At 68.3% G+C, this 25,029-nt stretch overlaps 10 protein-coding genes across 10 annotated transcripts; 6 read left to right on the top strand and 4 right to left on the bottom strand.

Moving 5' to 3' along the window:
* Window positions 1-149: 149 nt before the first annotated feature.
* Window positions 150-836, bottom strand: MICPUCDRAFT_4985 (uncharacterized protein; the record flags this gene model as incomplete). The annotated part of the gene is made up of 1 exon (XM_003058104.1): window positions 150-836. A coding segment is annotated over one exon (687 nt), but the record flags the coding sequence as incomplete, so codon positions are not given.
* Window positions 837-1,377: 541 nt separating this feature from the next.
* On the top strand, window positions 1,378-3,486 carry MICPUCDRAFT_39367 (uncharacterized protein; the record flags this gene model as incomplete). The annotated part of the gene is made up of 1 exon (XM_003057737.1): window positions 1,378-3,486. The coding sequence occupies one exon, from the start codon at window positions 1,378-1,380 to the stop codon at window positions 3,484-3,486; it is 2,109 nt and encodes a 702-aa protein (XP_003057783.1).
* Window positions 3,487-3,681: 195 nt separating this feature from the next.
* MICPUCDRAFT_16406 (uncharacterized protein) lies at window positions 3,682-4,332 on the top strand (the record flags this gene model as incomplete). Its single annotated transcript, XM_003057738.1, has 1 exon — window positions 3,682-4,332. One exon carries the CDS (start codon window positions 3,682-3,684, stop codon window positions 4,330-4,332), a length of 651 nt encoding a protein of 216 aa, XP_003057784.1.
* Window positions 4,333-4,446: 114 nt separating this feature from the next.
* Window positions 4,447-6,767, bottom strand: MICPUCDRAFT_49549 (uncharacterized protein). The gene is made up of 4 exons (XM_003058105.1): window positions 6,704-6,767; window positions 6,462-6,508; window positions 6,028-6,094; window positions 4,447-5,834 (listed from the first exon to the last, which is right to left on the bottom strand). Exons 3-4 carry the CDS (start codon window positions 6,081-6,083, stop codon window positions 4,649-4,651), a joined length of 1,242 nt encoding a protein of 413 aa, XP_003058151.1. The 5' UTR covers window positions 6,084-6,094; window positions 6,462-6,508; window positions 6,704-6,767; the 3' UTR covers window positions 4,447-4,648.
* A 348-nt stretch (window positions 6,768-7,115) lies between these two features.
* Window positions 7,116-8,081, top strand: MICPUCDRAFT_57345 (Drug/Metabolite transporter superfamily; the record flags this gene model as incomplete). Its single annotated transcript, XM_003057739.1, has 1 exon — window positions 7,116-8,081. One exon carries the CDS (start codon window positions 7,116-7,118, stop codon window positions 8,079-8,081), a length of 966 nt encoding a protein of 321 aa, XP_003057785.1.
* Window positions 8,082-8,287: 206 nt separating this feature from the next.
* MICPUCDRAFT_57346 (uncharacterized protein) lies at window positions 8,288-9,115 on the top strand (the record flags this gene model as incomplete). The annotated part of the gene is made up of 1 exon (XM_003057740.1): window positions 8,288-9,115. The coding sequence occupies one exon, from the start codon at window positions 8,288-8,290 to the stop codon at window positions 9,035-9,037; it is 750 nt and encodes a 249-aa protein (XP_003057786.1). The 3' UTR covers window positions 9,038-9,115.
* A 181-nt stretch (window positions 9,116-9,296) lies between these two features.
* Window positions 9,297-11,165, bottom strand: MICPUCDRAFT_39370 (uncharacterized protein; the record flags this gene model as incomplete). Its single annotated transcript, XM_003058106.1, has 4 exons — window positions 9,297-10,097; window positions 10,296-10,367; window positions 10,565-10,630; window positions 10,785-11,165. The coding sequence occupies 4 exons, from the start codon at window positions 11,163-11,165 to the stop codon at window positions 9,297-9,299; spliced, it is 1,320 nt and encodes a 439-aa protein (XP_003058152.1).
* Window positions 11,166-11,890: 725 nt separating this feature from the next.
* Window positions 11,891-18,898, top strand: MICPUCDRAFT_47070 (uncharacterized protein; the record flags this gene model as incomplete). The annotated part of the gene is made up of 2 exons (XM_003057741.1): window positions 11,891-11,989; window positions 12,129-18,898. The coding sequence occupies 2 exons, from the start codon at window positions 11,891-11,893 to the stop codon at window positions 18,729-18,731; spliced, it is 6,702 nt and encodes a 2,233-aa protein (XP_003057787.1). The 3' UTR covers window positions 18,732-18,898.
* A 4-nt stretch (window positions 18,899-18,902) lies between these two features.
* On the bottom strand, window positions 18,903-22,463 carry MICPUCDRAFT_57349 (uncharacterized protein; the record flags this gene model as incomplete). Its single annotated transcript, XM_003058107.1, has 1 exon — window positions 18,903-22,463. One exon carries the CDS (start codon window positions 22,461-22,463, stop codon window positions 18,903-18,905), a length of 3,561 nt encoding a protein of 1,186 aa, XP_003058153.1.
* A 349-nt stretch (window positions 22,464-22,812) lies between these two features.
* Window positions 22,813-24,996, top strand: ADG2B (glucose-1-phosphate adenylyltransferase chloroplast precursor). Its single transcript, XM_003057742.1, has 3 exons — window positions 22,813-23,037; window positions 23,149-23,561; window positions 23,769-24,996. Exons 2-3 carry the CDS (start codon window positions 23,317-23,319, stop codon window positions 24,874-24,876), a joined length of 1,353 nt encoding a protein of 450 aa, XP_003057788.1. The 5' UTR covers window positions 22,813-23,037; window positions 23,149-23,316; the 3' UTR covers window positions 24,877-24,996.
* Window positions 24,997-25,029: the final 33 nt, after the last annotated feature.

Consider the following 25,029-nt stretch of genomic DNA (forward strand, 5'->3'; position numbering starts at 1 on the left):
GCCGGTGACGTGATCGAACGCGAAGAGACGGACGCGGAGGAGGTTTCGATTTTTGGCGCGCGCGAGCGAAGAGGTTCGCGTCGGCTCGCTTAATATAGACAACCCGACGCGCGCGCCCTCTACCGACACATCCATCACGAGTACGCCACGAGCGACTCCTTGATCACCTTGTAACTCTCGTCGCACAGCTCCTGCGCGTCGTCGCTCGCGATGGGCGGGTGCACGACGAGTACGATCTCCCCCGCGCTCATCGCCCACTCCCTCCCGCTCCGCATCCGCTGCGACGCGCCGACGATGGTGACCGGCACCACGGGCGCGCGCTCTTTCGCGGCGACGGAGAAGGCGCCCTTCTTAAAGTCCGCCATGACGCCGTCCTTGCTTCGCGTCCCCTCCGGGAAGAAGAGCACGGGGCAGTCGTTTTGCAAGAGCTCGCGGCAATCCTTGAGCGTCTTCATCTGCGACTTTCGATCCGTGCGCTTCAGCGCGATGTGCCCGGTCATGTACATGCTCCACCCGATGATCGGTATGATGAAGTTGCTCACCTTGCTTATGAACTTGAACGGCCGTCGCAGGTGAAACAGCGAGTAGATGTCCATGTACGACGCGTGATTGGCGACGTACACCGCCGGCGCGTCCACCGCCGGGAGATGCTCCCTCCCGACGACCCTCACCTTGACGAACGGCAGCGTGCTGATCGTCGCCCACACGTCGTTCACGAACGACAGCGCGTATCGTCGGTACTTGTCCGAGACGTACGTGAACGGGAACATGACCATCATCGCGGCGAAGAGCGGCAGCGCGAGGGTGAAGGAGACGAGGTAGAAGGACATCGCGCGCGCGACGTCGAGGAGGGACGGCTTCGCGTCCGACGACGGCGCCGGGGCGGCGGCGCCCGCGCCCGCGGCGTCCGCCGCGGCGAACGCGGCGGCCGCGCGCGCGACGACGCGACCGCGACCGCGGGCGCGCGCGGCGAAGACCGGGGACGACGACGCGGGCGAGGCGGACGTCGCCGCGGCGCGGCGCGCGACGGACGCGGACGCGACGACGGGCCGTCCGAGACAAACCGCGGACGCGCGCGTCGAGGGCGAGCGCTTCGCGACGGCGACGCGCGACGCCGCCGCGAACGGCGACGACGCGACGATCGAGGCGGACATCATCCTCTCGCGAACCGCGGGCGACGTCTCGTGTCGTCGGGCTGCGCTCGGCGCGGGGAGTGATGCGCGCGCGCCGGCGACGCGCGCAGCGGTGGATATCATGTTATCCGTCGACCGACCGCGCCGGCTGCCGTTTTCGCCGAAAAGCGCGATCGCCGGACCGCCGCCGACGCGCCGCGACGCGCGCGGACGGAGCGCCAGAGCCCGGCGCGTCCGCGTCGCGATGATCGCCGGCACCCCCGGCGCGGCGGCGACGTCCGCGGCGGTGGTCATCCTCGGCGCGGAGGGCGGCGCGCGCGGCCTCGTCCTCGGCGCGGGATGCTACGCGATCCTGTGCGTCGTCGCGCTCGTCGTCGACCTCGCGCGCGCGCGCCTCGCCCTCCGCGGCCGCGTCCCGATCGTCCCGTGGCGCCCGAACCTGATGTTCCGCGTGTACGCGACGAGCAAGCGCAGCCTGTTGGACCGCGTCTCGCGGAGGATGGCGAACCCGGCGCGCGTCGGCGTCGGCGACGGCGACGGCGACGGCGACGGCGCGACGACGAAGGGAGGCGGCGGGGCGCTCGACGCGGATCCTCCCGCGCGTCCTCATCCTCCTCGCGCGTTCGGCACCGTCATCGGGACGTGCCCGTTCGCGCACGTCGGCGGCGCGTCCCTGGCGCGCGCGGCCCTGCGCGCGCAGCCGGTGAAGGCGCCGCTGTACCGCGCGTTCGAGGCGTTCGCGGGGGGCGGGATATTCACCGAGGAGGGCGAACGATGGGAGGCCAAGCGCGCGGAGGTGCTGCGATCCTTCGCCGTCGTCGGCTTGGACGCGCTCGCGGAAGCGTCGACGCGCGTCGCGACCGAGCTCGCGAGGGATATCGAAGACAGCGCGTCGTCGTCGTCGGGCGTGGAGACCGAGATGCTGCCGCGGCTGCAGCGCGCGACGTTGCGCGCGACGTTCGAGTATCTCACCGGCGTCACCGTGCCCGAGGCGGCGGCGGCGGCGGCGGCGGTGGCGGCGGCGCGCGACCGCGCCAAACGCGCGACGTCCTCCTCCTCGCGAGGAGACCCCCTCGAGGTCCCCCTGCGCGGCGCGCCCGCGTCGTTCGCCGACGCGGAGGAGGACGAGGCGAGGCGGACCGCGGCGAGGTGGGAGGACGAGTACCTCGCCGCGGCGACGGCGTTGCGGCATCTCATCCCGGCGCGCGCGCGGAGCGTTTGGATGGCGTCGGACTGGGCGTACCGGCTCTCTCCGGTGGGGAGGATAGAGCGCAGGAGTATACGCGCGGCGAGGAAGCTGCCGACGCTCGCGGTGCGCGTCGCGAAGCCGGGGTCGCCGTTGGACGTGTTATCGAAGGGCGTCGCGCACGGCGGCGGCGGCGGCGGCGGCGGGGGAAAAGGCGCGATTCGTCTTCGGCGCCGGCTGGCGCCGCGGAGAGACGACGACGACGGATTCGGTCCGCCGCCTCCGAAGGCGCTGGTGGACGAGGCCGTGACGCTGCTCTTCGCCGGGCACGACACGCAGTCCGCGACATTATCCTGGGCGCTGCTTCGCCTGGCGTCGGACGAGAAGACGCAGACGCGTCTGAGAGACTCGATCCTCGCCGACGCGGACGCGGCGCGCGACCTCGGGCTCGACGACCTTCTGCCCGCCGACGCGCCGCCCGTCGATCGCGCCGTTTCGCGTCCGAGTCCAACAAGTGGGGACGCGAACCGTCGTCAGCGACAGCCCGCGTGGAGCGCCGCCGCGCGCGCGCCCGTCTTGGAGGCGGTCCTGCGCGAGACGTTGCGTCTGCACCCGGTGGCGCCGCTCGTGGTTCGGAAGCTGACTTCGGACGCCGTCGACGACGGCGACGCGACGTCGTCGGGGGGGACGACGACGCTGCCGGAAGGGTGCGCCGTGGGGGTGTGGCTCCACGCGGTGCACCGCGATCCCGCGGTGTGGAGCGAACCGGAGACGTTCTCGATAGGAAGGTGGCTCACGACCGCGAGGGCGTGGAGGGCGGAGAGAGCCGGGGCGGACGCGTCGCGCGAAGACGACGGCGGGAGTGGCGGCGTCGGCGGCGGCGACGACGAGCACGGCGACGACGTCGTCGTGCGGTTCAAGGGCGCGGGGTTCATGCCGTTCGCGTCCGGCCCGCGCGCGTGCGTCGGGCAGCACCTCGCGTGGGTGTTCATGCGGCTGACGTTGGCGCGGCTGGCGTGCGCGTTCGACGTGCGCCCGGGGTCGCGACGCGAAGGGGAGGAGGAGGGGGAGGAGGAGGATCCGCTGACGCCGTCGGTGGGGTTCACGGTGACGCCCGCGAACGCCGCGCGCGTGCGGTTGATTCCGCGGCGCGCGGGGCGAGCGTAGACGCTAGGTCTTGTTCGAATGTACCTCACGCGTAGACAGACGGACGGTCGCGCCCGCGGACGAACGACGACGAAAAAGTAATTTTGGTGCGCGCTTCTGCGGCCGCGCCGAGAAAAAAGAGTTAAACCCTCATCCTCCTCCTCTCGAAGCGCCTCGCCGCGCAGTCCACGGCGCGCGACCTCGCCCTCGCGCGCGATGGTCCTCTACTTCACCCCCGTCGGCGCGGACGAGACGAAGCACTCGCTGTACATGGGACGGGACAAGGTGGAGAACGAGGACCTCATCAAGTGGGGCCTCCCCGAGGACGTGTGGTTCCACGTCGATAAGCTCTCGAGCGCGCACGTGTACCTGCGCGTCGCGCGCGGGGAGAGCATGGACGACATCAGAGAGGACGAGCTCGAGGACTGCGCGCAGCTCGTGAAGGCGAACAGCATCGTGGGGAACAAGGAGAACAACGTCGGCGTCGTGTACACGCCGTGGTCGAACCTGAAGAAACTCCCGAGGATGGAGGTGGGCCAGGTCGGGTTCCACGACCTGAAGCTCGTGAGGCGCGTGAAGGTGGCGACGCGGAAGAACGAGATCGTGAACAGGCTGAACAAGACGAAGACGGAGTCGTTCCCGGACCTCGCGATGGAGAGGGACGAGTACGACCGCGAGATTCGCGAGGAGAAGAAGGCAGCCTATCGCGAGCAGGAGTTTCGGAGGGTGGAGGAGGAACGAGAGAGGGCGGCGGATCGAGAGGCGAGGAGTTACGACCGGATCATGGATACGGACGCGATGGTGAGCAACAAGGACAACGCGCAGAAGTACGCGTCGGTCGAGGAAGCGGAGGACGACTTCATGTGAACGTAACGCGTGAAGAGTGTTTAGTCGGTAGCGGGCGACAGTTTAACCAACCGAAAGTGACGGAGTAGTCGCCGCGCTCGCCGCGCGTTCGCGACGAAGGACGAGACGATCGCGTTTCATTTTTTTCGCTTTGTTAGATATAGAAACACGCAACAACTATATGATTGCGTAGCACTACGCAGTGCGCACCGACGCGGCGGGTCGGCGCGCAACTTTCGTTCGCTTCATCATCAGAATCATTCAATGGAAGATCTTCTTGATGCTCGATGACTGACGGCACGCTCTGGCACAACTGCTGGAGAGCACAAAAAGACACTTAGATGAGGTCGGCGACGTTGGAGGGGAGCTCCTCGAAGACGGTCTGGTAGAACCGCTGCACGTCCTGGAGGAGACGTTCGTCATCCTTGGTGACGAAGTTGATGGCCACGCCCTTACGGCCGAAGCGACCGGAGCGACCGATGCGGTGGAGGTAATTCTCCGGCTGCGTCGGGAGGTCAAAGTTAATGACGAGCGACACCTGCTGGACGTCGATCCCGCGCGCGAGGAGATCGGTCGTGATCAACACGCGGGAGGACCCGGAGCGGAACTCGCGCATGATGATGTCGCGCGTGTTCTGGTCCATGTCGCCGTGCGTCGCGGAGACGGTGAAGTCGCGAGCGCGCATCTTGTCCGTGAGCCAGTCCACCTTTCTCCGGGTGTTCGCGAAGATGACAGACTGCGTGATCGCGAGGGTTTCGTACAGGTCGCACAGGGTGTCGAGCTTCCAGTCCTCCTTGTCGACGTTGACGTAGAACTGCTTGATACCCTCGAGCGTGAGCTCGTCGCGCTTCACGAGAATGCGCACCGGCTTCGTCATGAATTTACGCGTGATCTCGAGCGCCTCGGGCGGCATCGTCGCGGAGAAGACGCCAACCTGGAGCTTGCTCGGGAGGAGCTGGAAGATGTCGTAGATCTGGTCCTTGAACCCGCGCGAGAGCATCTCGTCCGCCTCGTCGAGGGAGAAGATCTTGATGTGATCCGGCTTCAACGCGCGGCGGCGAAGCATGTCGTACACGCGTCCGGGCGTGCCGACGACGACGTGCACGCCGCTCTGAAGGATCCGCTGATCCTCCCTCACGGAAGTGCCACCGACGCACGCGTGGCACTTCACGTTGAGGTAATCCCCGAGCGCGCGCATGACCTTCTCGATCTGCTGCGCGAGCTCGCGCGTCGGCGCGAGCACGAGCGCCTGGCACTCCTCCTTCTCGTAGTCGAGCTGCTGCAGCACGCCGGCGCAGAACGTCGCCGTCTTCCCCGTGCCGGACTGCGCCTGCTGGATGACGTCGAGACCCTTGGTGAAGGGCACGATACCGCGCTGCTGGATCGCGGACGGCTTCTCGAAACCGTACGCGTAGATCCCGCGGAGGAGGTTCTCGTGAAGGTTCATCGCGTCGAAGGACTCGTGCACCTCGGTCCAGTCCGTGATGGTCATCTCGCCGTCCTCGCCCTTCTCCTCGGCGAGCCTGTCGAGGGATGAACGGGGTGGAAGGGACGGGGGGGGATGAGTGGATGAGTGATTTGCGGGGGGGGAGGGCGCGTCGCGGCGTCGGCGAACGCGCGATCGCGGGCTCGATCGCGGGCCGACCGATCCGACGGATCGCGCGAATCGAGGCGACGTTTAGGGTTGCCTCGGGAAGCGCGCGGGGGAACACTCACAGAGCCTGCATGCCGCTGTCGTAAGCCTCATCGTTGAATCCGCCTTCGCCGGACATGTTGGGTAGTTCTGCGGGAGGGAGCGAGACGTCAGCGTCGGCGTTCGCGACGCGCGATCGGCGGGGACCGGCGCGCGACACACGATCGAGAATTTGAGACCGTGACAAAAAAACAGGCAAGATTCACGCGCGGACGCGCGCGAAGAACGCCGTCCGCGCGGCGACGCGGCGACGCGCGGACGCGAAGGCCGCGCGCGTCTCCCGAAAAGCCCTCCTCTCGACGTCGTGACGGGAAAAAACTGGACGCGCGGCCTCGCGTTCGCGCGCGAGGCGCGCATCCCGGGCTTTCCCGCCACGCGCGGGAAAAAGGGCTTTGCGAGGAGGGGGGCGTCCTCCGCCCCTCGCTGTAATCGCGCGACGCCGGCGGCGTGAACGGACCTTTTGAACTGAAGAGAGCGGGTAAGAGAGCTGAAAACTAAAGGCGCCTGCGGTTGGAGAGGAGCGGGAGCGGGATACGTCAGCGAATCGCGTTCGCGGCGCGCCCGAAGACGTCGTCGATGGGGGAAAAAAAGCGTCGCTCGAGCGCCTCTCCTTCTTCCATCACGTGCGGCGACGATTAAAAAAATGGCGACGCGGGAAACGCGACCGGAGATAGGGCCGCGCGCGAGCACGCGACGCACCTGGAGGGCCTTTAGGGAAGCGGTTAAGTGTGCGGGTGGTGAGCGGTAGCCGACGCGGGAGGTGCGTGGCGTAGAAGGGGGAGCACGCGTCGGAGACGGGCGTTAAGTACGACGCGGCGGAGACGACTTCTTCGAGCCGCCGCCACCAACCACACGAAAATCTTCGAAGAGGCGTGAACCGTCGTCGCGCCCTCGGTTTCGCGCGTTCAATTTTCATCAGCAGAACCGATCGACTCGTGCTCGTTTCATCGGCGAGCTCGAACCCGCGCCGATCGCGAATCCCCCCGTCGCGAGATTCGAACGAAAAATTTATGGGAGGCTCAGGATCGTTCAACTCGTTCGACAAACCTCGCCGCCGCTCCCGCGCTCGCACACGCGCGCGCGGCGACCTCTCCGCACGATGCAAACGTACATGGAGAACGCGTACGGCAAGCGCACCACGGACGCGTTCGCGTGGACGCTGAACATCTCCACGTCCGTCGCGATCGTCATGGCGAACAAGCAGCTCATGGGAACCGCGGGGCACGGGTTCGTGTTCGCCACGACGCTGTGCGGTCTGCACTTCGCGTGCACGTCCGGGATTCGATTCTTGGACGGGAAGAACGAGAACAACCGCGCGGACGGGTCCGCGATGATGGTGCCGCCGAGGGAGATTTTCCTCTTCGTCGTCGTCGCGATCGCGTCCATCGTCGCGCTAAACTTTTCTCTGATGCTGAACACGATCGGGTTCTACCAAGTCTGCAAGCTGGCGCAGATACCGACGATGTGCCTCCTCGAGGCGATCTTCCTCGGCAGGCAGTTCGGGAGGAAGACCATACAGGCGATCCTGATCGTCCTCGTCGGCGTCGGCGTCGCGACGGTGTCGGACATGGAGATGAACTTCGCGGGCACTGTGGCGGCGTTGATCGGCGTGTCGTGCACATCCGCGCAACAGATCGCGGTGTCGTACTTACAGAAGAAACACTCCGTCTCGTCCAACTTTCTCCTCGCCAAGACGAGCCCGTACATGGCCGCCGCGATGCTCGGCCTCGGCCCGTTCCTCGACCGGATCGTCGTCAACGAGTGGGTCACGGAGTACGAGTGGACGGAGGGCGCAGTCGTGTTCTTGGCCGCGTCGTGCGCGCTCGCCGTGCTCGTGAACATATCGTCGTTCATGTGCATCGGACGGTTCAGCGCGGTGTCGTTTCAAGTCATCGGGCACGTGAAGACGGTTCTGGTGTTTTTCTTCGGGTTCGTGTGCTTCTCCGCGCCGATCACGCATCGGAACATTCTCGGGTGTTCCCTCGCGGTGATGGGGATGATTTATTACTCGAGAGTGCAGCTCGCGGAGAAGGCCCAGGCCGCCTCGAGGGGGGGGGCGCTGGGGGAGAAGGCGTGAGCGGCGCGCGAACGAGGGGAACGAACGAACGCGCGCGAACTGATACGAATTGACGGGGGGGGTGGGGGCGTCGTTAGGAGCGTCAACGCGCGTTGACGACGCGATGTAATAACTTTATGACTCGGACGGATGGTTACCACTGTCGGCGGCGAACAGTGAGGTTTATCCAGCTCGTCGTTCGCTCATTCGACCCCCGCGCGCGCGTCATGTCCGTCGGCGTCGCGCCCGCGCGAGCGGCGAGCGGGTTCCGGCGCGCGTGCCGCGGCGCCGCGCTCGAGCCCCGCGTCGTCGCCCTGCGGCCGCTTCCCGCGCGTCGACGCGCCGGCGTCGTCGCCCCGACCGCGCTGTTTACCGGTCTCGTGCAGGGCACCGCGGAGGTCATCTCGTTCGACGACGTCGGCGACTTCGCGCGGCTGAAGCTGAAGTTCCCTCCGAAGACGCTGGACGGCATCTTGATCGGCGCGAGCGTCGCGTGCAACGGCACGTGCCTGACCGTCGTCGAGGTGGACGGCGACGTCGCGGGGTTCGACCTCATCGTCGAGACGCTCCGCGCGACGAACCTCGGGGAGTTGAAGCCCGGATCGTCCGTGAACTACGAGAGGAGCGCCAGGGTGGGCGACGAGATCGGCGGGCACACCGTGAGCGGGCACGTCCACGCGAAGGCGACGATCGTCGAGCAGGAGGACACGGAGAACAACCGCAAGGTGGTGTTCGAGCTGGACGAGAAGTGGAGCAAGTACATCCTCCCGAAGGGGTTCGTCGCGGTGGACGGGTGCTCGCTCACGGTGGGGGAGACGTCCCCGGGGAGGTTCAACGTGTGGCTGATACCGGAGACGATTCGGCAGACGGTGTTCGCGGAAAAGTCCGTGGGGAGCACGGTGAACATCGAGATCGAGTCGCAGACGCAGACGATCGTGGACACGATCGAGCGCGTCCTCGCCGAGCGCGGGTTGTAGCTCTTCGGTCGTTTACGGTGTTGGCATATTCATTCATTCACAACTCGTCGTTTACAAACAAACAAAGACATTCACTCCTTCCTGTGCATCGTATCACACGTGCGTACACGTCGTCACCGGTCAGTCAAGCGCGCTCCGAACCAATCTTTTTTCGTTTTCCGTGATTTCCGTTCCCACGTCGTCGTCGTCGTCGTCCTTCCGTTTCGTCGTCGCGCGCGGATTTTTATTTTTATATTTTTTTCCCCGTCGCCCCCGCCCGTCAGACGCCGTCCATCGGCAAGCCCTTCCGGTACCGCACGCCGCACGCGTTGCACAGCGTCTTCGGCCCCTCCGGTCCCATCCTCCACTGCGGCGTCTTCTGCGCCTGGCAGTTCAGGCACCCCCGGCGCATCTTCTTCCCGGACGCGGTGATGATGCTGTCCGTGGCCATCGGCCGCACGTCGGTGGTCTCGCCGTCGGCGGCGACGAACGCGCGACGCGCCGGCGGCTTCCTCGCGCCGCCGTTCCCGATCCCGTTCCCGACCCCGATCCCGACCCCGACCCCGACCCCGACCCCGTTCTCGTCGTCCTCCATGTCCGTCTCGTCGTCGCTCCCCGCGGGTCTCCACCGCTTCCGCCCGCTCCGTCGTCCTCCGCCCAGGAACGGGGACGAGACGTCCGCGTAGAAGCCGCCGACGCCGAACCCGCCGCCGCCGCCGCCGCCGCCGCCGCCGCCGCCGCGTTCGGACAACACGTTCGGCGTCACGACGCCGCTGCCGCTGTCCTCCCTCGTGCTCCCAGCCTCGCCGGCTTTGTCAAGCTTCACGCTGGTCGCGACGTCGAGGATCTCCTTCGCGTGGATCGTCAGCGCGGTCGCGGCGGCCGTCGCGCGCGTCGCGTCGTCGCGCGCGCGCGTCGCGCGCGCGCGCGCCGCCGACGCCGCCTCTCTCGCCGCGCGCAGGCTGGCGTCGTCCCACGCGGCCCACGCGTCGGACGGGCGGTCCGTCAGCGCGTCGCCGCAGATGTCGACCGCGGACATGTCGCGCGGGAGCGACGGGAGGTTCTGAAGCGCGGTCCATTCCTGCGAGGGGGCGCGAGGGGAGGGAGGTGAGACGCGCCTGGAGGAAAAAAAAAACGTCGCGTCGACGCGACGGGATCTCGACGCGCGCGCGAAAAGCGAAAAGCGCAACGTGGCAGCGCGATGTGGAGGCGCGTCGACGCGCGGTGGCGCGGCGCGAGCGCGCGGCGCGAGCGAACAAATCCGGGGAAAGAGACGCACCTCGGTGTCTTTCACGCCGCTGTTGTTCAGGAGGACGTCGAACGTCCGCGCGCTGAGCGTCCGGAGCGGGCCCTGCGGGAGGAGACGAGGCGAGAAAGGCGGGTCAGCTTCGGAATTTTCTCTCGGAAGGGTGGGTGCCAACGACGGCGCGAAAGAAATGACGTGGTTTGCCGCGTCCCCGGGGACGCGCCGCGCGAGCGCGCGCGAGCGCGAGAACCCCCGCGACGCGCGCGAGAACGATCGAGGGAGGCGTGAAGACGAGGACGCACCTTTTCGTAGAACGCGTCCGCCTGCTGCTCCGCGTCGAGGTCGCCAAAGTTCGCGGGAGGGAACGTCTGCGGAGGCGGGAGAAAACGAATAGTCAGCGCGAGGGACGTGGGAAAAGCGCACGAGGATGCGAGCCACGACGGGACCGCGCGCGTCGGATCCGAGGCGCGCGCGCCGCGATCCGCGGCGGGAAAGAGAGGAGGGAAGAGTGGTTCGACGCACCGTCGCGTTCGCGTACGACGTGGACGCTTTTTCATCCTTGCCGCCGCGCGTCTCCGTCGACGCGTGCGCCGTCGTCGAACCGTCGAACGTCTTTTCTCCTCGCGAGGAGAACCCGGCGAGATGCGCGCGCGTCGGAACGTCGCTCGCGTCGCCGCGCGCGAGCGCGTCCGTCGCGTGTCCGACGTCCATCGTCTCGCGCGCGTCGTCTACGTTCACGAACGCGCCTAGCGATGCCATCTGCGCCGCCGCGGTCGCGCAGTTTGAAGTGAGCAGCGGCCCGCCCGGGGCTGCCGCCGAGAAGTCGAAGAGAAAGTCCGCCGCGCTGAGCGACGTCTGCCTCGAGTGCGTGTCGAGCGGCAGCGGGCGCGCGACGTCGGTCATCACCGCGCGCGAGCGCGCTGCGGTCGTCGGGGGGGGGGGGGGGGGGGGGCGAAGGCCGCGCGGCGCGTGTGAGCGACTGGTGTCGCGAAGCGTGCCCGTCGTGCGCGGCGCGTGCGTGTGTGCGCGATGCGTCACCGCGCGCGTCGGTTTACGGGGGGGGGCGTGTGTCTCTTCTGGAAAGAATTACGACACTTGTCAATTAGAAACTCTATGGCCAAATAGTCTGAGCATAATAATTGTTCGGTAGTTCGAATAATGCGAAATATGCGGTCACGAGCGTTTCGGCTTCCGTCTTCAACCTTCGACTTCGTTTCGTCACATTCTCGTCACGCGGTGCGTCGATCAACGAGTGCCCAGGTGACTGGGTATTTAGTCTGAATGGGCGAAAAATGTGTAAATTTCATGACATCGTCTCATACGAATTGTACGCAAAATCGCGTACTACGTTCAAACGTGGAGGTCGTTGTCGCAAGAGGCCCGGCTGGAAGAAATTGCCTCTGGCCGTCCTGGCCCATCCGCGCTCCGGCGCGACATAAACCCTAGCGCAGTCTGTATTGACACGCCTAGTGGTGACTGATCTTACGAACGCCGCCCACCCCACGTGGTGTGGCGGCGTGGGGCGTTAAAACTTTCATAAACCCGCGTCTTCAGGGCGCGCCGCCCGAGGGTTTCCGCATCGCCTGCCACGGCAAGGCGCGATCTCACACGGGCGATCCCGCCGATCCATGGTAGATTACCTCACGGTCATAACCCAACGAGTAAACTTACTGATTCACGACCTAGACGAGTCGTCCGTGAAGTCCGCGCACGAGGACGTTCGCGAGGTACGCAGCGCATCGCGCGATCCCTCGTCGCGCGCGCGGTCGCGCCCTAATCGTCGCGCCTCTTTTTTTCCTCGCTCGCCGCGTCCATGTCTCCCTCCGCCGCTGATCACCCCGCTCGTCTCTCGACGCGATCACGCAGGCCTCGGAGCTTTTCGGCCCAGACGGCGAGTTCCACGCGTTCGGGTTACTCCTCGCGCGCGCGAACGCCGACCTCGACGCCGCGAACGCCTCGAAGGCCGGATCGAACCCCGCGTCGATCGCGCTCGCGTCGTCGTTCGCCTCGCGCCTCGCTTCCAAGGACGCGAACGAATTCTCGTCGCGCGTCCGCGTCCTCGTCGCCGCACTCGGGATCGACTCGGGCCGTCTGCGCGCGCTCGGGGTGAACATCGACGGCGGCGGCGCGATGGGCGACCACGGCGGCGACATCGTGTCTCGCCTATCCAGCAGCTCCGGCCCGAGCGCGGTGATCGCGGAGCTCGGGTACGGATGCGCCGTCACCGTGGATTATTTCAAAGAAGTCATCGGGCTGATGCCCGCGATGGACGAGAGCGAGCTCGCGCGGCTCGTCGGCGTCCTCGCGAGGACGCACTCCAGCCTTGACGTGTCCACGTGCGGCGCGACGCTGAGCTCGCTCGCGGCCGCGGTCGGGATCGACGCGCCGTCCGCGGCGGCGCTGAGCGCGACGAATTGGAATTACGAAAACGCCGCCGACGCGCTCGCGGCGACGTGCCCGTCGTTGGACTGGACGAAAGCGATGTATAAGCTGAACCATCTCGGTTTTATCGTCCCGGACGCGCGGACGTTCGAGGCGCTCGTGAGGATGTTCGCCAGGGCGACGAAGGACAAGGAGCCGTTTCCGGTGGCCGCCGTCGCCGGCGGAAGCGGGTGGACGGAAGCCCCGGCGGGGCAGCTCGAGTTTTTGCGGCACGCGATCGTCGCCCCGGGGGACATGTTCCCGTGGGCGTTCTCTCGGAGGAAAATCCCGCCGATCGAGGGGCTCGCGGGCGGCGCGTCTCCGATTGGCACGCCGAACCAGTGCTGGCTGAGCGTCGACTTATACCTCACGCTCGCGTCGCTCGCGGATTCGTCGGCGGCGCTCGCGAACGCCGCGAGAGGCGTGATCGAGCCCGCGATGACCGCGTGCGGAGAAGTCGTCGCCCTCGGCGCGTCCGTCGCCATGGCGGAGGAGCCGGCACTCGCGGGGGGGTTCCTCAGCGACGTCGTCGCGGCGACGCTGCCGCCGTATCTCTCCGCGGGGGGACACCTGAACACGGCGCTCGTGCTGCACAGGGTGTACAACGCCAGCGCCGCGGGCGCGGAGTGCGTCGCGCGCGCGATGGCGGAGGTGCACTCGCGCGAGGGGGGGGTCAACGTCCCGCGGCTGCTGGACGTGTGCCAGGACCTGAAAGCGCTGAGCGTGGTGCTGGACCGGGCGCCGCACGCGTTCGCGGTGGAGCTCGCCGCGCTCGCCGCGCGGAGAGAATACCTGAACCTCGAGAAGTGGCTCCAGGAGCGCGCCGCGGCGTCGGGCGCGCCGTTCGCGGCGGCGTGCGTGCGGTTCTTGCGCGCGCGCGCGTGCGGGGACGAGTCCGGGGCGAACGTCGGCGCGCCGAAGCTCGCGGTGGAGACGATGGCGATCTTCTTCAAGGTTTTGCAGGCGGGCGCGGGGGGGCTGCCGCCGGATTTACGGGAGGAGTTGCACGGCGTCGCGCAGGCGGCGGCGAACGCGAACCCGACGCTCGCGGCGGCGGTCGCGAGCGCGGGCGGGGGTGGGGGTGGTCAGGGCGCGGTCACGCCGGGCGGGAACGCGGGCGGCGCCCCGGGCGCGGGGGGCGGCGGCGCGAACGACGCCGCCGGCGGCGGGAACTTTCCCGCGGACGTCGAAGCGGAGGCGAACTCGTACTTCCAGCGGTTGTACAGCGGGCAGCACAGCGTGGACCAGACCGTGGACATGTTGACGCGGTTCCGCGGTTCGCAAAACGCGCGCGAGCGGGACGTTTTCGGTTGCATGGTGCACAACCTCTTCGATGAGTACCGGTTCTTCCCGAAGTACCCGGAGAAGGAGCTGCGCATCACCGCGGTGTTGTTCGGTCGGCTGATCAACCACCAGCTCGTCGTGAGCATCACCCTGGGCGTCGCGCTCCGGTGCGTCCTCGACGCGCTGCGAAAGCCGTTCGGGACGAAGATGTTCGCGTTCGGGTCCGAGGCGCTGGAGCAGTTCAAGAACCGCCTCCCGGAGTGGCCGCAATACCGGCAGCACCTCGCGGCGGTCCCGCACCTGCCTCAGGCGCACCCGGACCTCGCGCAGCTGCTCGGCGCGGCGGCGGAACAGCGCGGGGTGTCGCAGCTCGGCAGGGACGAGCCGTCGATGATGGGCGGCGACGCCGCGGGCGGCCTCTCCGGCGGCCTCGCCGGGTTGAGCCTCGGCGCGGGCGGGGACGGCGCGGGCCCCCCCGCGCCGCGGCCGCCGATGCCCCCCGGCGCGCCCCCCGCGGACGGCGGCGACGCCGCGAAGAGCGCGGGCGGGACAGGCCTGCTCTCGCAATCGTCCGCGGGCGCGGGCACGAACCTCCTCGGCGGCGGCGGAGGAAGCGGCGCGAACCTCGGCCCGTCGGCGCCGAGCGGCGGCGGGACGGGCTTCGCGACGTCGCTTAACCTCGAGACCCTCCTCGCGTCCGCGTCGAACCAGAACATGTCCGTCCCGGACACGGAGACGATCGATAAGGTGCACTTCGTCGTGAACAACCTCTCGACGCAGAACATGGACGACAAGGCTGCGGAGGTGAAGGCGCGCCTCGGCGAGCATCAGTGGCCGTGGTTCGCGATTTATCTCGTCGTGAAGAGAGCGTCGATCGAGCCAAACTTTCACGCGCTCTACCTCGGTCTGCTGGACGCGATCAACGACAAAGGACTGTTCCGGCTCGTCCTGGACGCGTCGTACAACAACATCAAGACGCTGCTGAGCTCGAACAAGGTGAAGACGAACAGCGGCGAGCGGAGCCTCCTGAAGAACCTCGGGAGCTGGCTCGGGCAGCTCACGATCTCGCGGAACCAGCCGGTTTTGATGCGCGATCTGGACTTGAAAGGGCTGATCCTCGAGGCGTACCAGACCGGGCACATGATCGCGGTGATTCCGTTCATCGCGAAAGTGCTCGAGCCCGCGAAGGACAGCATCATCTTCAAGCCGCCGAACCCGTGGACGACGAACGTCCTCGCGCTTCTGAAGGAGATCTACAGCGAACGCGACCTCAAGCTCAACTTAAAGTTCGAGATGGAGCGTCTGTTCAAGCACCTCGACTGCGAGATCAAGGAGTGGAAGTGCAGCAACTTGCTGTACGCGCGGCAGCGCGAGCGCGCGGGGAACCCAGACTTCGTCGCGGACAAGAACCCGCCCGCGATGGCGCCGTCCATGGGCACGCCGTACGAGCCCGGGATGGGCGGCATGGGCCAAGGCGCGATGTCCGCGGCGGGCGGCCGCGCGGACGTCTCCGGCGCGTTCGGAGGCGGCGGATCAGGCGGAGCCGGCGACGGCGGGATCCCGGACATGGGCGCCGGCGGGCTCCCGAACGCGATGCAGCAACACATCAAGATCGCGCCCGCGCCGAACCTCCCGGAGACGGCGCGCGTCGCGCTCGCGCGGCTGCTCCCCGTCGCGCTCACGGCGGCGGTGCGCGAGATCGTGTCCCCCGTCGTCGAGCGCTCCGTCACGATCGCGTGCATGACGACGCGCGAGCTCGTTCTGAAGGACTTCGCCGTCGAGCCGGACGCGGCGCGGATGAGGAAGGCGGCGCATCTGATGGTGTCCTCCCTCGCCGGGTCGCTCGCGCTCGTGACGTGCCGCGAGCCGTTGAAGGCGTCCGTCGCGTCGCAGCTCAGGGCGCTTCTGAACCAAGCCGGGGCGGTGTCCCCGAACGATCAGCAAGCGCTCGAACAAGCGGTGCAAGCGGCGACGGTGGACAATCTCGAGCTCGGGTGTTCGCTCATCGAGTCCGCGGCGACGGAGCGCGCGGTTCGGGACATCGACGAAGCCCTCGCGCCCGCGGTGCTCGCGCGGCAGAAGCACCGGGAGAAGAACGGGCCCAACGGGCAGCCGTTTTTCGACCCGGCGTATCTCCAAGGCCGGTTCCCCGGCGCGCTTCCGGAATCGCTCCGGCCGAGCCCTGGGCACCTCGCGCCCGCGCCGCAGCGGATCTACGACGACTTCGCGTCGCTCCCGCGCGCGCCGCCGCCGCCTCCCGGGGCGCCGCCGGCGTTCGCGGCGCAACGCGGGCAGTTTGGCGGTCCGCCGCCGCCGCCGCCGCCCGGGGCGTACCCCGGTCAGCCGCCGCCGCCGCCGCCTTCGACGCCGCCTCCCCCGCCCCCCGACGGCGGCCCTCCCGGGTCGCTCGGCATGGACATGGGGCTGGGCGGCGGCGTCGGAGGTGTCGCCGCGCTCGCCGCCGCCGCGGGCATTGGCGACGCAGGCGGCGTGCAGCCGGTGCTCGAACGCTACCGCGTCGCCGCCGCGCGCCTGGACGCCGCCGTCTCCACGGAACCCGCCGCGCGGTTCTCGCTATTACCCGAGAACCACGAGGCGAGGAACGCGGTGAACGACATCGCCGCCGCGGCCGCCATCACGGGCGCGCCCGCGGGGTCGCCGCAGTCCGATGAAGCCCACCTGGCGGTGGCGCAGAAGCTGTTCCAACGTCTGTACGACCGCCCGGGCGCCGCCGGTCGCCGTCTGCACCGGACGTCGCACATCGCCGCGCTCGCGGCGCTGCGCGAGAGCTCGCGCGCGGTCACGCGCGAAGTCACCGGGTGGCTCATCTACGCCGACGACGAGAGGAAGCTGAACAAGGACATCACCGAAGGCCTCGTCCGCGCGGGCGTCGTGAGCGAACAGTTTTTGGGCGAGCTCGACGCGCACCTCGCGAAGCTCATCCTCGGCGGCGGCGCCAGCGCGACGCCCGCGATGGAGTGCGCGGTGCACATCGTGCAGCACTGCGTCATCGTCGAGCCGTGCGTCGCCCCCGCGGAGTTGACCGCCACCTTGGACGCGCTCGCGAAGGCGTGCGCGCGCCCGGGGGCGCCGGAGAACGTCGCCGAGCTCGTCGAGCAGGCGCGCGCGAAGGGCGAAAAGAAGGAGGGCGGCGGCGGCGGCGGGAAATCGAAAGAGCTCCCGGATCCGGTCGGTCTCCGCGAGACCGTCGCGCAGCACTTCGACGAGTGGGCGAGGGTGCAAGACCTTCCCTCCGGCGACGCGGCGACGGCGACGTTCTTGACGAACCTCGCGAAGGGCCGTCTCCTGCACGAGGACACGCAGGACAGGTTCCTTCGCATCCTCGTCGAGCTCGCGGTGACGCACTGCCTCGGCTCGGAGGTCAGCGCGGGGACGCCCCCTCCCGGGGCCGCGCCCGCGCTGTCGTTCGTCGCCGTCGACGCGTACGTCCGCCTCGTCGCGCTCCTGTGCCGCCGCTCGTCCGAGCCGATCGCGTCGCGGCTGTCGCTTCTCGGGCGAGCGCTCGTCGCCATCGCGCGGACGGCGATGCGAGACACGGACGAACGCGGCGCGGCGTTCAACCCGCGTCCGTACTTCCGCGCGCTGTGCGGCCTCATGATGGAGATGCACGCCCCGGACAGCACGCTGGACACCGGACATCCGCAGGTTCTCGCCGCGTTCGCGTCCGCGCTGCTCGCGCTGCAGCCGCTGCGCGTCCCCGGGTTCGCGTTCGCGTGGCTCGAGCTCGTGTCGCATCGGTGCTTCCTCCCGCGGCTGCTCACGGATCACAACCGCAAGGGGTGGCCGCTGCTGCAGAAGCTCCTGACCGCGATGCTGAAGTTCCTCGAGCCGTTCTTACGTCAGGCGGAGCTCACGGAGACGGTCAGGCTGCTGTACCGCGGGACCCTGCGGCTGTTGCTCGTGCTCTTGCACGACTTCCCGGAGTTTTTGTGCGATCACCACTTCAACCTGTGCGACACCATCCCGCCGAACTGCATTCAGATGCGTAACCTCGTCCTGAGCGCGTTCCCGCGGAACATGCGGCTGCCGGACCCGTTCACGCCGAACCTCAAGGTGGACCTCCTCCCGGAGATCTCGCAGTCCCCGAGGGTCGTCGCGGACACGGAGAACGCGTTCCGATCGTCGCCGTTGAGGCAAGAGCTGGACGCGTTTTTGAAGAACCGCTCGCCCGCGAATTTCTGCGCGGATCTCCGCGGGAAGCTCCAGCTCGAGCCTCGCGCGGCGACGGCCGCGGGGACGCGCTACGATGTCCCGCTCCTGAACGCGCTCGTGCTCTACGTCGGTGTCCAGGCGATCCAGGCGAACCGGAAGGACCAGTCCAGCCCCATCACGCACACCGCGCCGATGGACGTGTTCAAAGGCCTCGCGCAAGAGCTCGACACCGAGGGGCGGTACCTGTTCTTAAACGCGGTCGCGAATCAGCTTCGGTACCCGAACTGCCACACGCACTACTTCTCGTGCGTGTTGCTGTACTTGTTCGCCGAAGCCGGGAGCGAGATCGTTCAAGAGCAAATCACGCGCGTGTTACTCGAGCGTCTGATCGTGAACCGCCCGCATCCGTGGGGGCTGCTCATCACGTTCATCGAGCTGATCAAGAACCCGAGGTACAACTTCTGGGGGCACTCGTTCACGCGGTGCGCGCCGGACATCGAGCGGCTGTTCGAGTCCGTCGCGCGGTCGTGCATCGCACCGCAGAAGCCGGAAGGCTCCGAGGACGGAGGCATGCCGATGCCCGTCTCGTAATTCAATCGAAGGCTGCCGACGCGGGCGGCGTCTTCGCCAACAAACCAATTTGAAAAATCCCAAAAAAAAGTGTTCCACCGCGCGAGAAGAAGCGCTCTTCTCGCGTCGGTGGGGCATTGTATTCTTCTAGGGAGTTGACTTTGTATGAGAGAGAAATCTATGATAAAGTATTTATCGCGCCGTGCCCGCGATCCTCGACGCCGCCGTCGCCCCGCGGCGTTTCGCCGCCAGTCTCTCCAGTCTCGCCCTCGAGCCGCCTCTCAGCCCGCCCGCGCCTCTCGCCGCCGCCGGGGTGTCCTCCACGACCGGTCCCGGCGTCTTCTCCACCCCGCCCACCTCCCTGAACGAGAACGTCGCGTCCGCGCGCACCGCGGGCGAGTCCGACGCCCTCGGTGCCCCCTTCATCGCGCTCTCGTCGACGGCCGCGGGCTCGGCTCTCGCCCGGGCTCTGTTCGCGACGTCCCCCAGCGGCGCTCTCGCGAATTTGCGCGTCCCGCGCCCCGCCGCCGCCGCCGCCGCCTTCAGCGGCTGCATCAGCGGCGACCGCGGCGGTTTCGCCGCGGCCGCCGCGCCGATGACCTTCGGCGGCGCGGGCGGCGGCGGCTGGTCGTCCGGATGGAGCTTCGGTCGGCCGAGGATGTCGCGTATGTTCGGCGGCGTGACGTCGCCGAGGTCGAGCCAGTTCGCGGGCTTCACCGCCGGCGGCGGGCTCACGCCGCCGCCGGCGCGATCGAGCCAGTCGTTCGTCGTCGCCTTCGCCGCGTTCGCGTCGGGAACGCGAAGCGTCGGCGCTGGGACGCCGATCGCCACGCGCGGCGGCGTCACGAGCGATAAAGAGGGCGATTCGGGAACGCGCGCGGCGCCGCCGCCGAGCGGCGGCGACGGCGACGCGGACCCGGGGCTCTTCTTGAACATCGCCCGCCGCGCCTCCCTCCCCGCGGGGCTCGCGCTTCCCCCCGGGCTCGGCGTCAGCGCCTTGTTCTCGCGCATCTCTTGGAGCCACGCGCCGACTTTCACGAACAGGTCGTCCCGCGCGTTCGACTTCTCCCGCGTCTCCCTCTGCGCCTTCGCGGCGACGCGCCACGCTCGCAACGCGTCCCTCGAGAGCTGCAACGTCCGCAGCTTCGCGCGTTCGAGCTCCCTCGCCTCTAACGCCGCGAGCGCGGGACCGGCCATGGCGAGCCAGTACGTCCACGCGAGGCGGCAAATGTGCACGTTCCGGTGGTTGAACGCCGCGTCGATCGCCGCGTCCGCGGCGTCGATCGCGCGCGTCCACCGCGCGAAGAAGCGCGATCGCGCGTTCGCGCTCGCGAATTTCACCGCCGCCGCGTGTCGCCGCCATCGAAGAAACGCGCGTTCGTAGAGCGTTTCTTCCTGAACGCTCTGCAGGCACACGACCGCGCGCGCGCGACCGTTAAGCTTAGCACGGACGCGGCGGTACCACGCGCGGAACGGCGCGCGCGCGGGCGCCACTTTCCCGCGCGCCGCCGCCGCGGCTTCGATCGCGCGCGTCGTCGGCGCGAGACGCGTCCACGGGCGCAACCCGACGCGAGCGACGAGCGCGCGTTCGTAATGCGCGACCGCGAGCGCGGTCTGCTCCGCGACGAGCTCCGCGGCGCGGTGCCGCCGCGCTTCGACAGCCTTCTCCGCGCGGCGTTTCGCCAACGCCGCAGCCTTGTGCGCCGCCTCGAGCGCGCGCGCGGTTTCGCCCTCGGCGGCGGCGGCGTGCGCCGCTCGCGCCGCCGCCGCTTCCCTCGCCGCCGCGGCTTTCGCTCTCAGCTCCGCTCGCGCGGCCGCTCGCGCTCGCGCGCGAGCCGCGACCGCGGCCGCGGCCGCGGCCGCGTCGTTCAATTTCTGCTCTCGAGGCGGCGAGACCGGGGTCTTCGCCTTCGCCTTCGCCGCCGGACGCGGGAGTGGACTCCGCGCCCAAGGGTTCTCCGACCGACTCGGCATGTTTTCCTTCTCGGCCTTCTCCTCCCCCTCCTCCTCCTCGTCGTCCTCGTCGTCGTCCGCCATCGTCGTCTCCCCCTCCACGAGCATCAGTTCCGTCGCCATCACCGTCGCCACTTGCTTCTCGACCTCCGCGTCGTCCTCGTCTTCGTCGACGACCGCGGCGAGTTCCGCGTCCGCCGCCGCCGCCGCCGCCGCCGCCGCCGCGGTTTCGTCCTCTTCGACGACGACCGCGACGGCGACCTCCGCGCTCTTACTCGGCGACGCCGGGACCGAGTGCGTCTCCTTCACGAGCGCGATGAGACGTAAGATGTCCTCCACGCTCGCCGGGTCCTGCGACGCCCTCGCGGCTTCCGCGCCGAGCGACAGCGCGGTCGCGGTCTCGACGATCTCCTCGTCGCTCACGTCGTCGCTCAGCTCCGTCGGGAGCTCGTCCGCGGTGAGAAGCTCCGTCTCCCTCGCGACGTGCTCGTTCTCGGATTCGATCTTCGCGAGGAGCGCGCGCATCTTCTCCTTGCGGCGCTCCGCGGCCGCGGCGTCCGCGGCGTCCGCGGCCGCGATCGCCGCCCTCGCCGCGGCGGCGTCCGCGGCGGCGGCGGCGAACGCTCGCATCGACGCGAGCGCGAGGCGCGATTCGCGGTGCGTCGCGGCGATGCGCAGCATCTCCCCCTCGCGCGCGACCGCCGCGGCAGCCTTGCGCGCGTGCGAGATCGCCACCTGCGCGCGCCACGCGCGCGCGACTTTCCTCGCGACTTTCCACTCCCGCGCGGCTTCGAGCGCGACCGCGGCGCGTTCCGAGTCGACGCACAGCTGGCGCCACCGCGTGAAAATCGCGCTCGTCTGCCGATCCCTCGCGCGTCGCTCCGCGCGCGCCTCCGCCGCGGCGGCTCTCTCCTTCGCCGCCTTCGCGGTCTCCACCGCTTTGAGTCGCGTCCGCTCCGCGGCGGCGGCGAGCCGCTCCGCGTTCGCGATCTCCTCCGCGCGCGACGCGCGTCGCTCCGCCTCCTCCGCCGCCGCCGTCGCCGCCTCGGCTTGTCGCAATCTCTCCAACCTCGCCGCCTCCGCGGCTCGCACGCGCGCGTTCGCTTCCTCTTCCTCGCGCTCGATCGCAGCCTTCGCGGCCGCGGCCTTCGCGGCCTCCGACTCGCGCTTCAGCTGCTCCCTGAGCGCGTCCACCTCGGCGTCCGCGGCGGCGCGTTCGGTCTCCATCGTTCGTCGCATTCGCCGCGACCGCGCGAGCGCGGCGGCGGAAGGCACCGGCGATTCCGCGGGAACCGACGGACGCGACGACGCGGCCTCGCCGCGCAGCCGCGACGCGAGCGTCGTTCGGTACGCCGACGGCTCTTTCGCGGCCACGGGCGGGCGCGCGCGCGAGGCGGAGGAGGAGGACGTCGCCGCGGAGACGCGCCGCGGCTTCGTTTTCGTCTCGACCGCGTCGTCGTAGTCCTCCTCCACCTCCTCCACCTCGCTCGCCCGCCCGGCGCGTATCGACGCCCACCGGCGCTCGTCCCTCGACGCGATACCGTCCCGCGACGACTCGCCGCCGGACGACGGCGACGGCGACGACGACGACGCGCTCGGGCTCAGCTCTCGCATCATCGCTTTCGCCTCGCGAAGCACCTCCGCCGCGCGCGTCAACCTCGGCGACGGCGCCCCGGGACGACTCGCGCCGGACGCGCCGCCGCTCGCGGCACGTTCCCGCCACCGCGCCTCCTTCTCGCGCTGCGCATCGTACAGCCGCGCGACCCTCGCGGCGGCCGCGCCTCTCGTGCCCTCGCGCATCCCGCAGTGGTCGTGGTCCGACGCGATGTTTGAAAAAAAAGGGCGACTTCTGCAGCCCGAGAAGCGCGTGTCGGTTTCGTCGGTAGACCTGATCGCAGCCGACCCTGCGTACCGTAGCAGATACGGAATTCCGCGGTCGTCGACGCAAAAGAAATCTGACTAGGATTGGCGCGTACGAAAGTACAACTACTACTTTACAGCCTGGCAGTTCGTGACTGAAAACTCATACCTAAGGTACGATGCCGAAACGACGATTGGCCGACGTTGCCGACGTGTGCCCACCTCCCGCGCTTACCCCTTTCCGTCCGTGCCTTTTCTGAGTCACCTCGGCGGGGTGACCGCGCACAAGATGAGCGCGCCTGGCGTCGCCATCACGCCTCTCCGCGCGAGAGGCATGGAGATTCTGCATCCGTTGCGATGCGACAGAGGGATGACGCGTCCGCGCGCGGTTTTGACCGCGCGCGGGCGCGTATCGCGCGCGTCTTCGAGCGCGAGCGCGGGCGGGGAATCGTCGTCGTTGCGGGGTAAAATCTCAACGCAGCGCGGCAGGAGCAGGGCCCGCGCGAGCGGCGAGGTGCGCCTCGTCGATCGCCCCACGCTCGCGCGCGCGCTCGTATCGTATCGCGCGCTCCGTCGTCGATCGTCCCGTATCCTCACGCGCGCTTTCCCTCCATCGCGCTCGCAGGCCGACGCGCGATCCGTGAGCGTCGCCGCCGTCGCCGGCGTGGACGAGCTGCAGACGGATGCCGCGTCCGCGGGGAGGGCGAAAGCGGCGGCGACGAACGGCGCGCCGAAGAAGGCGAAGAAGGCCGTGCCGCAGAAAATACCGCAGCCTAGGGAGGAGTTCGTGGAGATGAAGGATATCCACGCGGTCGTGCTCGCGGGAGGGCCGGACAGCGGGAACCCGATGACGCGCACGGACTCGAAAGCCGCGCAGCGATTCGCGGCGACGTACCGCCTTATCGACATTCCTCTCGCGAACCTCATCGCGTCGGGGGTGAGCCGGACGTTCGTGCTCACGCAATGGAACGCGCACTCGTTGAATCAGCACGTCCAGGCGGCGTACCCGCAGGATCTGTTCGGGTTCGGGGATAAAGGGTGCGCGCGCGCCCGTCCCGCGAAGCCGTCAGTCGGTCTCCGCCCATTGTTCGTTTCGCCCCTTTGACGCGACGTTCGGGCGCTCTTTTCGGCTTTTCCGAGAAAAATAAGATTATCCACCCGCGATCGCAGTCGCGCGCTGACCTCGCCCTCTCCCCGCGCGCTCCCTCCCCGCGCCGCCCTTCCCCTCCCCTCCCCTCCCCGCAGGTTCGTGGAGTGTCTGCCGTCGTACCAGCGGCCGGAGGAGAAGACCTGGTCGACGGGGAGCGCGGACTCGGTCAGGCGGCACTACCAAGCTGGGACGCTGCAGGGGAAATCGCACGGCGGGTGTCTGTCCGAGCCCAAGGCGTACATCATCTGCAGCGGGGAATCGCTTTACCAGATGGACTACAACGATATTCTCAAGACGCACAACGAGACGGGCGCGGAGATCACGATAGCGACGCAGAAAAGGAAGGTTGGGGACATCGATTATCACAACCTCGGTGTGCTGAGCATGCGCGAGGACATGGCGACCGCGGTGGAGCACTTCAAGGAGAAGCCGAGCGTGGACGAGCTGAAGGAGATCGCGGTGTGCGGCGACGAGAGCGAGAAGTTGGAGGACTGCGAGGTGGCGGTGAACATGGGGATCTACGTCTTCTCGGAGCGCATCATGCGTGATCTCCTCGGGAGGATAGAGTGCGTCGCGGACGACATGTCGCTGGACCTGGGGAAGGATTTCATCCCGATGGCGATCGGCTCGGGGTACGCCGTGCACGCGCACGAGTACGCGGGGTACTGGCAACCGATTCGGACGTTCCGGGACTGGTACGACGCGAACATGGAGCTGTGCCGGAGCGGTTTAACGCCCGAGGAGAAGGCGAACACCGCGGCGTCGTTGGTGTCGCACGAGTTCAAAATTTTCACCATCGCGCGGTGCCTCCCGCCCGCGAAGTTCAACGGCGACGTGTACACGGAGGGCACGATCGCGTCCGAGGGCGTGTGCGTGGGCGCAAACACGAAGCTCACGAACGCGCTGATCGGGCCGTGCGTCGCGATCGGGCCGGACTGCGACATCGCGGACACGATCTTCGTCGGGAACTTGTCGATGAATTCGATTCACAACGCGAACGTCCCGGACGTCGGGAAAGGGAGCGTGTTGCGGGGGGTCGTCGTGGACAGAGACGTCGTCATCGGCGAGGGGTGCGTGATCAACAACGCGCGGGGGTGGAAGTCCCACGAGGCGACGGACGCGGATGGGCACGGGTACGTCATTCAGGATGGGATCGTGACCTTGTTGCAAGGCACCGTTCTGCCGCCGGGCACCGTGATTTGAGCGGGGTTTGGTCTTTTATTTGGTTTTGATTTTTTAGCGAATCGCAAACGAACGCACGGACGCCGTGCGTGCTTCGCGTAGTAAGATGGCAGCGAGTTGTAATCCAGAAAGTTCAAGGAATCGCGCCGGCTACTGTCCTAGACCGCTAATTTG

The sequence above is a fragment of the Micromonas pusilla genome, assembly GCF_000151265.4.
Source record: "Micromonas pusilla CCMP1545 genomic scaffold MICPUCscaffold_4, whole genome shotgun sequence".
Lineage (NCBI taxonomy): Eukaryota > Viridiplantae > Chlorophyta > Mamiellophyceae > Mamiellales > Mamiellaceae > Micromonas > Micromonas pusilla.

Bases quoted from the DNA above. Each gene is read 5' to 3' on its own strand.
- MICPUCDRAFT_49549 (XM_003058105.1), bottom strand. From the start codon at position 6,083: ATGTCCGGCGAAGGCGGATTCAACGATGAGGCTTACGACAGCGGCATG. The intron at 5,835-6,027 runs GTGAGTGTTCCC...ATCCCTCGACAG, and splicing joins GACAGCGGCATGCAGGCTCT to GCTCGCCGAGGAGAAGGGCG.
- ADG2B (XM_003057742.1), top strand. From the start codon at position 23,317: ATGAAGGATATCCACGCGGTCGTGCTCGCGGGAGGGCCGGACAGCGGG. The intron at 23,562-23,768 runs GTGCGCGCGCGC...CCCTCCCCGCAG, and splicing joins TTCGGGTTCGGGGATAAAGG to GTTCGTGGAGTGTCTGCCGT.